General features: G+C 36.0%; 1 protein-coding gene across 3 annotated transcripts in view; it reads right to left on the bottom strand.

The window, feature by feature from the left end:
- The window catches only part of Gapvd1 (GTPase activating protein and VPS9 domains 1), a 475,307-nt gene that overhangs the window by 388,082 nt on the left and 74,537 nt on the right, over window positions 1–12,688 (bottom strand). For all 3 annotated transcript variants that reach the window (XM_090406248.1, XM_090406249.1, XM_090406247.1), the window contains one exon: window positions 1,048–1,179. In XM_090406248.1, the coding sequence (XP_090262374.1) occupies window positions 1,048–1,179 (132 nt within the window). The remainder of the gene's footprint in view (window positions 1–1,047; window positions 1,180–12,688) is intronic.

Genomic DNA, 12,688 nt, shown 5'->3' on the forward strand with positions numbered 1-12,688 from the left:
AACTGAATTATAGTTCCAACTATAGAATGTTCCTAAATAACAACAAGTGATATCATGCACACTCTGTGCATGTATTGTACGCACTCTGTTCTTTGTTTAATATAATTGGAATCGGTTGATTATAGTTTGTAACAGTTTTTTACTTTTTAGTGCCTTACATCAATTATGTACTCTGAAGATGCCAACAGCCTTAGTTCATTAAACTAGTTGGTATAACATAGTTGTTTATTATATACACTTGATCAATATAATCCCAAGTCTTTCCTGAGCTTTTTGGGCAAGAAAATTAAACGTTTTTTAACATGAATAGAATCCATGGGGAAACCAAAAGAAAGGTATGTCGTTTTCAAAATAAAGTTGTTTTTTTAGTTAATAATTTGTCCCGGGGTGTCTGGGTGCTCATGTTAATCTGATGCCCTAAGCATGGGCTTAGTGGGCCTAATGAGTAATCCAGCACTAGGGTTAAGGAGATTTATAAGAGATTTTTAATGACAAATATATGCTCCATCCAATATATGTCATTTCAGTTTCAAGTGGGAACAGGGAGGACAGCATGCTACATTTGAAAAAAGAAAGCCAACAACAAATTTTTATAAACATGTACTGTGTAGCACTAACATTACTAACTGCAATGAATTAGCACAACAACAAAATCATTGATCCATGGATGGATAGCTATAATGTATTATGCAGTCATAAAATAAAATAAAAAAATTCTACTGCTAAAATTTTACAGCTCTTCTATAAATAGAAGAGTAGTAAAATATCCATTCTTATTTATTCCAATCTCAACTTCAAAAGAAACAAATAACTGCAGAACACAGTACAAACTCAAATGAATTATTTTAATCAAGTTGCTGCTGCAATTTATATATGTACAACCATTAAATAATGCCTAAACAGCATGCACAAAAGCATTTGTCCAAATTTCTTTACCATTGATTTGTGACTTTTTTTTTTCTTTTTGTAATTAAAAAACTTTTATAATTCCAACTAAATTTAGCTGGAATTATTATAACTGAGTTTTTGAAATACAGGTAGCCTTACCAAAGATATAAGTTCAGTCTCTGTTATTAATACTGCTGACCTAGACAATTCACGAAACTGAGAAATTATATCTCCAGGTGAATCTTCAGTACTACCCTCCAAGATAAGGTCTAAGAGTGAAGACATACAATCCTGTAAGAACAAATTGGAAAAGTTTTCAAACATTATACCATGCCAAACAAACAAAAGTATTATAGTAAAAATCTTGAACTATTAAAATATGACAATAATACTAAAATAAGTCATACCTAATACTAGTGAGTAAGTTCTAACAAAAAGCACGACTATTTATGAAAAAAATAACAAAGAATAAATAAAAATTGCTTTAACATATTTTCTTTTCTTTTTTAATTGCAAATAAAATTTTTTATATGAAATTGACAGTCAATATCATGATCATATGGTTCTTAACTATTTTTTAATATGCTTTTAACTACCAATATGTTTTTTTTATTTACAAAATGTTGGTAATCCTTTCCTTTAATGTTACAGATGATCAGCATTCATTTTGGTAAATTATGGAGACATTAAGAATAATTATTTTAATTTCTCGACATTTCAACCTTCTTATTTAGGTCATTATCTGGAGTATACACACACACTCACTCACACACACACACACACACACACACACACACACACACACACACACACACACACACACACACACATATATATATATACACACACACACAAGGGAGTAACCAAAAATAACTGGAATCTGAACTTGGTGCACTCGCATTTTCTAGTTACAGATGATGATGCTAGGCATCATCAGTGTGCAGTTTTCTGTGTCGATCTGGCATCATCCTGTGTGAACTGGTTCATTGTTCTGGCTACTTTTTGTTCGTTCTTACAAGCAACTTTGGCAATTTTGTGATGACCACAAGGAACAGAGAGTGCGCATGAAACGATGTTTTCTTTTGTGTAAAACTGAAGCTGAAACTATTGTTATGGTTTAGCAAACCTTCAAGGACGATGCTTTGGGTAAAATACAGGTCTATGACTGGTTTTCCAATTTCAAAAATGGGAAAGTGTCAGTTAATGACCAACCATGATCTGGCCAATCTTCAACAAGCAAAAATGATGAAAACATCAAAAAGATTTGCCATGCAATCAATGAAGCTCACTGAAACACCACTGAGCAAGTTTTGAAAAGATGAATGTCTCATGGAGTTTGTGCCAGCAAATTTGAACAGAAGATGTGAGTCTATTAAATTTGTGCTTCATTTGCTCACAGAGGATTAAAAAAAAAAATCATGTGAATGTTTGCCACAATTGAGGGAACAAATTCTTAATGACCAGAACTTTCTTTCAAAAGTTGTGACTGGGGATGAGTTTTGGCATTACAGTTATGATCCAGAAACAAAACAAGCATCAAGCCAATGGAAGCATACAAATTCACCGAGAACCAAGAAGGCAAGTCAAGTTCGATGAAACGTCAAGACAATGTTGATTTATTTTTTTTTATGTGAATGGAACTGTACACAAATAATTTGTTCCTCCTGAACAGACAGTGAACCAAAATTTTTGTTCTCAACATTTTGAGAAGACTGCATTGATAGCAGGGGCGAATGCTGGTCTTGAAATTCATGCTTGCTCTTGTTATCATTCAGGGATGATTGAAGTCTGATTAGCAGAATAATGAATTACTGACGATTTAAAACTATATATTTAGAAATTTATGTACATTTAATCATACAAATACAACATTTATTTTACAAATGATATTCTATCTTTTTCAATTTAGCTACTTGAATACAAATTCTACCCTACAGTTCTTCTTTATGAACTGGTCAATAACATAGTCATAAAAAGTTGGATGCAACTTAATTTTCCCAAGCATCACAAACACTTGTAAAGGCTGGCTGAAGCTCACTGGCTAGAACTACTTTGACTGCGGATGGCCTATGTTTAAGACGATGTGAAGGGAATGGAAATGGCTATGTGCACGCATGAAATCACAGTACTGCAGTGAAGATCTGGAAGCTCCTACAACCGAGCAAGCCAAGGTAGCTCTGACTAGATGAGCAAGCATTGGCCTTTGATACACAACGCAAAGCTCAATTATTGCCGCACAAGCTTAAGACTTCTTCTGTCTACAAAAATAAAAGTCTAAATAGAATGCTTATAAATGCATGCATTTATTAACAAATAAACATTACTTCTTCCTCAATTAATGAGCTTGCGCAGCAAGCATGGAGAATTCACCCCTGATTGACAGTGTGCAACAAAAAATGACCAGAAATGTGGAGTAGAGGAGATTGGTTGCTGGACCATGACAGTTCTTGATGAAAAACAATAGCAGTTATTCCCCACCTCCCTACCTGTCCCATCTCTCTCTCTCCATGTGACTGTTTTATTCCCAAGGATAAAGAAAACCATGAAAGGGCAGAGATTCATTGATGTGGAAGAAGTAAAAGAAAAGTCGCTGGAGGCCACAAAAACTATTCTAGTTTAACAGTTCCAGAACTGTTTCCAGCAGTGGAAAAAAGTTGGGAAAAGTGCACTGACTCACATGAAGAGTACTTTGAAAGAGAATATAATATATTATAAACTTGTATAAAATTAAAAAAAAAAAAAAAAAATATTATGGTTATTTTTTGGGTATCCCCTCATATACATATACACACACACAAAAAAAAAAATAAGCTATATTCATTTTCAAATGGCATGCCAAAGTCACAATGATTTGATCAACCGCTATTCTACTGATCTGACCTCTAGCACAAAGAACCTACATCAAAGCTATATCCTATTTATAACACAGAGAACAAATTCATATTAATACTTGTTAAAATTCCTATCAAATTCATATTAATAATATATTCCTCCAGCAATAGTGGCGGCCTAATCAATAATTTAATGTGTTTGTTATATTAGGGCTAAGATCCTATTACAGTCCTAATTATAATTTATAATGAACTCCTAGAACAAAAAGGCTATGTGGATAGACTATGTGCCATCCATATTCTAAGGATTTTTAGACCATCATTATTATTATTAAGATTAGGATTGCCTGATTAGAATTTTCATTAGGATATTAGATAAAATAAAGAGAATACTACACAAATACAACCTTAATGGCACCTTTACACCTCCTGCAAAATTAAAGAACTTATTTAACTTCTCCAAGAATCCACTTCCTCCACTGCCCACCCTGTAGTCTGTATTCAGTGCACCTATAATTTGCCTTATACAGATGAAACAGGATGCACAATTAGTATTCGAAAAAAAGAACACAAATGACACATTAAATTTAATAGCCATTTTAATGAGAGGAATGGTGGGAATACGTGTGACAATATAAGAGTGACTATATTATGTAAGTGTGTTAATGACACATTTACATAATATTGATGTTATTCATGATGATGATATTAATGATGTTATTATTCCAGTCACTGAAATGGATGAGGAAACAAATATTTTTACGAAAGAATCAATAGCACACAGCATAGATAAACTTAAAACTAGGAAAGCACCAGGTATTGATCAGATACACACAGAATTCTTAAAAGCAGGAAAGAAACAACTTCTCGGAACCATCAAAACATTATTTGAAAGGATCTACAAAAATGAAGCAATATACTGATAGGACCAAATCAGTTATAATTCCTAAAAACAAAAAAGGAGATAAAACAGAATGCAATAATTACAGAGGCATTAGCCTCCTCAGTATTTCAAGTAAGCTTTTATGAAAGTACTCCAAACACAAATTAAGCCATACAATAAAAACATTATTTGAAAGGATCTACAAAAATGAAGCAATATACTGATAGGACCAAATCAGTTATAACTCCTATAAACAAAAAAGGAGATAAAACAGAATGCAATAATTACGGCATTAGCCTCCTCAGTATTTCAAGTAAGGTTTTTATGAAAGTACTCCAAACACAAATTAAGCCATACATAGAACTAGCATTACGAGAAGAACAAGCAGGTTTCATACCAGGGCGAAGCACAATTGATCAATTATTCCCCTTAAGACAGCTAATAGAAAAGACACTAGAGTACAAACCAAAGTTGCTATATAAATTTCACAGACTTTCGTCAGGCATTTGATTCAATTCATAGAAGAGAACTATGGGACTATGAAAGAATTTAGAATTCCCAACAAAACTATAAGAATAATAAAGAATCTATACAAGAAATCTGAAAGTGCAGTACAAGTGGAGGACATTTTAACCAACTGGTTCCACACAGAGAGTGGGGTAAGACAGGGATGCAATCTGTCACCATACCTGTTCAATTTTACACTGGAAGAAGCAACCAGTAAGGCCTTAAACAAAGAAGGCTCCGGAATCAAAATATATGGGAAAAATATAACAAACTTAAAATTTGCAGACAACACTGCATTACTTGCAAGCATGAAAGATCTACAATAAATTTCTAATTAAATAAAGGAAGAATGTATGAAATTTGGATTAAACCTAAATACAGACAAAACAAAAATTATGCAAATAGGAAAAAGAAACAACAATCTGAAAATTGAAATCGATTGTAACAATCCAGAGCAGGTAGAAAACTTCACTTACCTCGGAGGAGTAATTGAGTACAACAGTGAAATTACAAAAGATATAAACAGACATATTAGCAGCATCCCAAACTTTTGGATGACTAAATAAAATATGGAAGTCAAGAGACATCAAACAAGTAACAAAAGTAAGAATCTATGAGACAATGATCCTCCCAATACTTCTCTATGGAAGTGAATACTGGAATCTCAACAAAGCTGAAGAGAAAAAATTATTAGCTATTGAAATGAGTTAGCTAAGAAGATTGCTTGGAGCATCTCTGCTGGATAGACTAAGTTACGAAGACATAAGGAAACGACTACAAGAAATAACAATAATAAACAAAATCCAAGAAAGAAGACTGTGAGGGTTTGACCATGTGACCAGAATGGGAACAGAAAATTACCAACTAAAGCCTTGTACACGACGATGGAAGGTAAAAGATCAAAAGGGAGGTCCAGAATTAGATGGATAGACAAAAGAGGACCTGAAAACCAAATCACAATAAGCGACACCAAACTGGACAGAATTGTTTGGACTCCCCAGGGACAGACAGAAGTGGAAAGAGTTCATTCACTCTCATCATCATCCACATAGATGATGAAAGAGAGAGAAGAAGAAGTGTTAATGATGGGAATAGGCATTATCATGGAAATAATTATGAGGAGAGAACAATTTCAACTTTGAGTCTGTACAGTTCGGACCCATCAAACATGTGCAAAGATGTCGACAAATATAGGACAACAGGGATCTGCAAGATGCCCAACTGTGTCATGCAGACTACAAATTAAAGTATACAAAAGAACATGCAGGTAGATTATTATGTCTGTACACGAATGATAGGAGTATCAGAAACAAAGGGGATAGAGTTTTATTACCTTATTCAATATGATGGAACCTCACATTGTAGGCATTAGTGAGACCTGGCTTTCAGAATCAGACATACTAATCGAGTGTAAAGGATACAGTATTTTTAAGAAGGTAGACAGGAGGATGTGCTGCTAATGATATCAGATGAGATGAATCCAGTTAAGAGTTGAAATCTATGATAGTAATATTAGTAACAATTTTTCATGTGGCAATGAGTTTGAAGCCTTCTGGTGGAGGTGGAATCTAACAAGATCAAATACATAGTGGGGTATTGTTACAGACCTGGTAGATCAGCTGCTAGTGATGAAGAAATGATGCATCACCTAATAAAGATGATGGGATGCAAACAAGAGTAATTATCCAAACTTTGTTTGGGTAGTAGTAAAATTGCATGAGAAGAATGAAATTGAATTTACTGAGCTGTTGTGAGAAAACTTTCTCAAGCAGCACCTGACAGAAGGAACTCGAGATCAAAGAGTGTTAGATTTGATTATAGTGTCAAGGGTGTTTCAGTTAAAGGTGGAACTATTCTGTGTGCGGTTGGTGACAGCAATCAGGCAGTGCTCACTTGGGAATTGAGCAAGTTCATGAATGTTCCATTTGGGAAAGGTTAAATGCTGAACTACAAAGCAGAAAATTATGACCATCTGAAAAGTATGCTGAGTTCAGCTCAATAGTATCAGTTGCAGTGTAATTTTATCAGGCAAGAGATTCATAAGAAAAGGATGATGTCAAAGGAATACTGTGTGCATAAGGATGTCCGTTATGAAAATTATAAGCAGCAGGCCAGAAGACTTACAACTGTTGTACAGAAAGCTAAGCCTGAGTATGAAAAGAAACTGCAAGTCAAAGTTAATCCCAAAGAATTCAATCAATATGCTGTAAGTAAAAGAATGAATATGAAAGAATAACTCTACTGAATGCAGATGAGGTTGTTCAACTAAAAGCTATCAACCTGGTGTATGCACATTGAACTCACTACTACCTACTCACTGAATGAAGAAACACGCGTGTATGAGGAGGAGGTATTAGCTGTTAGAAGTTTTTCCACTTGTTATACTATAAATTAAAGATACCAAAGAATTATATACTTGGTTTAATCCTTTATCCAAGTGTAAGCAAACAAGTTTGCACCTGAACTATTTTCAGAACTATTGTCCTACCTTCTTGGCAATTCTTATAGTAGGGTATGTAAGTTCTGTTCGCTACAAACTTGGTATTATCTAGGTCTACCTACTCACTGATGAGACCTCAATAAAGGTCACCTTCTTAGCAATTCTTATAGTAGGGTATGTAAATTCTGTTCGCTACAAACGTGGTATTATCTACCTACTCACTGATAGGACCTCAATAAAGGTTGAAACTGGTCTGGGTAGTGACCTTCTCTCATAATGTAGAACAGTAATACAGCTCCTAGGAGCTGGGTTTCACATTATGGGTAAATACCAAGAACAGTGATCGGAGCTTGTTCCACCCTTGCTATGAGTTGCCACAGTGTTGCACTACCAGAGGGACTATGTGTTGCACTATCCAGGTATTTGCTTATGCTTGGACTCACTGAACTTTATATTATATAGTTTCTATATTCAGCATGAAACTCTTTGAGTTTCTTATGAAACAATATATGGAATGTAATATCCCTTAACTTAAATAATTTCACGTCGCCGAATTGAAGCCTTTGGCTCTTCATATAATTAATTAAAACACCTTCCTGGCAATTCTTATAGTAGGGTATGTAAGTTCTGTTCGCTACAAACTTGGTATTATCTAGGTCTACCTACTCACTGATGAGACCTCAATAAAGGTTGAAACGGTCTGGATAGTGACCTTCTCTCATAATGTAGAACAGTAATACAGCTTGGTATTTACCCATAATGTGAAACCCAGCACCTAGGAGCTGGGTTTCACATTATGCGTAAATACCAAGAACAGTGATCGGAGCTTGCTCCACCCTTGCTATGAGTTGCCTCAGTGTTGCACTATCCAGGTATTTGCTTATGCTTGGACATGCCGAACTCTATACAGTTTCTATATTCGGCATGAAACTCTTTGAGTTTCCTATTCGGCTATGAAACAATATGGGATGTAATATCCCTTAACTTAAATAATTTCATGTCACCGAATTGAAGCCTTTGGCTCTTCATATAATTAGTAACTTATTAGGACACCTTCTTGGCAATTCTTATAGTAGGGTATGTAAGTTCTGTTCACTACAAACTTGGTATTATCTAGTATTGTTTTCAAGGCAATACTCGCTGATTGCCAGAAGTTCCTATTTCCAGCGACCCTGAGAGAACTCCATGTTCCAGAATCCAGTCCCTGATCCTAGTGGTAAGATCGTTTGCAATCTATTTTTTCTACTTTTGTCTAATTTTGCCTTGTGCCTGTTTTGCAGTCTTCCACCTCCAGCTAGTCTAGCAGGAGATTTCGGCAAACAGGAATGCTTGGCCCTGGTTCTGAAGGTCCTTCCTTTCTGGGACTTAGTTTTTTCTCTAAATCATGATTACGTTTTCACCACGACATAAATATAGTTGGCTTTACCCCTTATGGGGCAGGCAGGTTCCAGGTAGTAGTAAAGAATGTGGAAACCAGGAACAAGTTAAGTAAAGGACTAGAATATCAAGGGAAAAATTTTTTTCCTTTTGCAGTAGGGAGTGTTTTCAAGGCAATAAGGACAGAGAGGTTCCCTGTAGAATATCTTGAGGGGGGAACCGAAATAATCAACAAAGTGTTTTCGAAATTGGGTGTCGTACGTGACACAAAAATCGCTAACGATACAGACTTCCCCAACTGGCAGACTGGCGAGGTAACTTTCCGTATGGAAATGAAGGCTTAAGTCCCCAATTTTGTCTTTCTAGGCTCTGCCAGGGTAGTAGTTAACTACTCTGGAGTTAAGAAACAGTGTTATAAGTGCAGTTCTCTAGAGCATCTAGGTAAAGACTGCCCCAAGAACAAATGCAGGAACTGCATGGCGGCAGGACATGCCTTAGCTCAGTGTGAGGCACCTTGCCTTAAATGTGGCACCATGGATCACAAAGTAGACACCTCCAATCTAGAAACCAGGCAAAAAGGATGGGAGGTGCTATCACACCAGCAGTAAATATTAATGACACAGAACGGGAAGACTTCCCAACCCTGAAGGCTGTACATAACACAATAGCAACAGGGAATCAAAAACGCAATAGAATGCAGAAACGACCAGCAAAGAAAGAACAGAGGAAGAAGAAACAGCCAAGGATCAAGCCACCACCATAGAAACCACAATGGAAGAAATAAAGGAACACAACCAACAAGAAACTACCACTTTAGATACAGAGAAGGAAAACGAAGCAGAAGAATGCGAAACGGAGGAAGAAATGGAAACTAGTAAAGAAGAAGGTACACAAAAGCGGTCACGAAGCCCTGAAGAAGGGAACATTAAAAAATCAAAATCAGGTAACACAACCTCATCGGAAGAATCAGAAGCTGATGAAATGGAGACCAAAACAACAATACAGGAAGAGGCTGAAGAAATTTCTGTAGAAGAAATCAAACTAGTTATGGGTGATAATATGTTTAAAAATGGGACAGCAATAATAAAGAAATGGAGTGACCCATCGAATCCACAGACAGTGTATTCTTAACAATGTGCAGAGAAGATGGGCCAACATTCCTCCTTCAGAAAGGAATTATAAGTATGAAATGGAAGGATATCTATATCAAGGACACAGCCACGGTCATGCCCAACTAGGTAACGGGTCATCTGGGCATGACAGAGGTCGAGAGTAAGTACTTCTGCAGAACTTTGAGAAAGTTAACAGAGCCAGAGATCAAAGAAGACACTGAGTGGTTTGGACGTAAATACTTCCAAAGGTTACGACAGCTAGGAAAGTTGAGATAGTTCACGCAGGAGGGGGTAGGGGGAAAAAAAATAATAATTTTTTTCGCTTGCTCCAACAGGTTTATGATTATTAGTCCACAAAGGAAGAGGTAGACCTAAGAACCCGAGATGCGAAGGCTTACATCGAGGTGGTGCAGCTCCTTGTGGGCTGCATCGCTCAGACCAGTCTCTTCCCCCCACTCTGTCAATCCCTTTTTATTTTGGGAGATTCATTTGAAGTTCCATTGATTTCTTTCAAAGTCATATCAGGTTTCTTTTCCTCAGACCAACTCCAGAATTAATTAATAATTTTTTTTATTTTATTTTCCTTTTTTTAAAGTTTTATTTCAGATATGTTACAGTGTAAATTGTAAAGAACAGACGTCACGAGATTTTCTCCCCTCAGTCGCCCTTCAAAACAGTGGATCCTTTAATTCGGCACTAAGCTAATTAGTCAAGTTCCAAAATTCAATCCTATATAATTTAAGTTTAAATTGTTTTCCGTTTCTCTTTCTTGAAGAACAAGAGACGTCTACAGACACCTGGTTTAATTTAATTTAAGTCACATTTTTTTTTTATATAGAGCAATAGGTGTTAGGAGACGACATCTTCAGACACCTGGTTTAATCTAGTTTAAGCTATGGGGTAAAGTAAAGTACGTTTAAAGTTTTTTTTTTAGAACAGGTGAGAAGAGATGATATTACGGACCGTTTAGCCACAACCTCTTGGTTACATAGCTAAACAGGTTGACTGAGGCCTCTTTATTATCTCTTACTATCATACTCTACCTTTCTTTAACTTCCCCTATTACTAGGGGAAGTTAAAGAAAGGTAGAGTATGATAGTAAGAGATAATACTATCTGCTGACCCTCAGCAATCTTTATACTCCAAAGGCCGATGATGAAAGACATGAACTCCCATTCTAACTACTCACTGATGAGACCTCAATAAAGGTTGAAACCGGTCTAGGTAGTGACCTTCTCTCATAATGAAGAACAGTAATACAGCTCCTAGGAGCTGGGTTTCACATTACGGGTAAATACCAAGAACAGTGATCAGAGCTTGCTCCACCCTTGCTAAGAGTTGCCTCGGTGTTGCACTACCAGAGGGACTATGTGTTGCACTATCCAGGTATTTGCTTACGCTTAGACTCGCCGATCTTTATATTATATAGTTTCTATATTCAGCATGAAACTCTTTGAGTTTCTTATTTGGCTATGAAACAATATATGGGATGTAATATCCCTTAACTTAAATAATTTCACATTGCCGAATTGAAGCCTTTGGCTCTTCATATAATTAGTAATTTATTAGGACTCCTTCTTGGCAATTCTTATAGTAGGGTATGTAAGTTCTGTTCGCTACAAACTTGGTATTATCTAGGTCTACCTACTCATTCATGAGACCTCATAAAGGTTGAAACGGTCTGGGTAGTGACCTTCTCTCATAATGTAGAACAGTAATACAGCTCCTAGGAGCTGGGTTTCACATTATAGGTAAATACCAAGAACAGTGATCAAATCTTGCTCCACCCTTGCTATGAGTTGCCTCAGTGTTGCACTACCAGAGGGACTATGTGTTGCACTATCCAGGTATTTGCTTATGCTTGGACTCGCCGAACTCTATACAGTTTCTATATTCGGCATGAAACTCTTTGAGTTTCCTATTCGGCTATGAAACAATATGGGATGTAATATCCCTTAATTTAAATAATTTCACATCACCGAATTGAAGCCTTTGGCTCTTCATATAATTATTGATTTTTAGCTATTTTTGTTTATGAGTACCCCTTTTTGATGTCATTGGTTTTTTACTCAATTTTTAAGACATTACTGATGTTTTAAAGACAGATGCATGAAGAATATAAGGAATAATTTTGGACATACCTTTGTAGGATGTTCCTGGTTGTCTTCTTATTAAGGGGCATCTGGTATTCTGGCATATGGTGATATTACTGAAGTATGACGTATGACTGAACAGGGGGGGGGGTTGGAAATGTGGAGATAGGTAGATGTGGAAGAATTGCTGGTAAGACAAAAGTATGTGAATTTAAAAATCGGGTTTCAAAGGTGAGCTGTGAATTCTTTGGGAGGGAGGTGAAAGAAAGAAATTTTTGGGGAAAGGAGGAGGATAGAATATGATTTCATATTCAATATGAAACATGGATATGCACTTCCTGTAAGTAAAACCAAAAATCAGTTACTCTAATCTGTTCACCTATAGATTCTTTCCGTCATTTAAGATAATCCTCGTATGTATGGAATATTCCTTGCTCTTACAAACTGACATGCTTTAGTCAAACTGGAAGAACAGCTAATACAGTGGTGCCTCGCAATTCGACACTAATCCATCGCCGAACTAATGTTGAATTGCAAAACTATTGAATTGCGGGACA

The sequence above is a fragment of the Typopeltis vanoorti genome, chromosome 16 (genome assembly GCF_054136105.1).
Source record: "Typopeltis vanoorti isolate ZY-2024b chromosome 16, IOZ_Tvanoo_1.0, whole genome shotgun sequence".
Classification (NCBI taxonomy): Eukaryota; Metazoa; Arthropoda; class Arachnida; order Uropygi; family Thelyphonidae; genus Typopeltis; species Typopeltis vanoorti.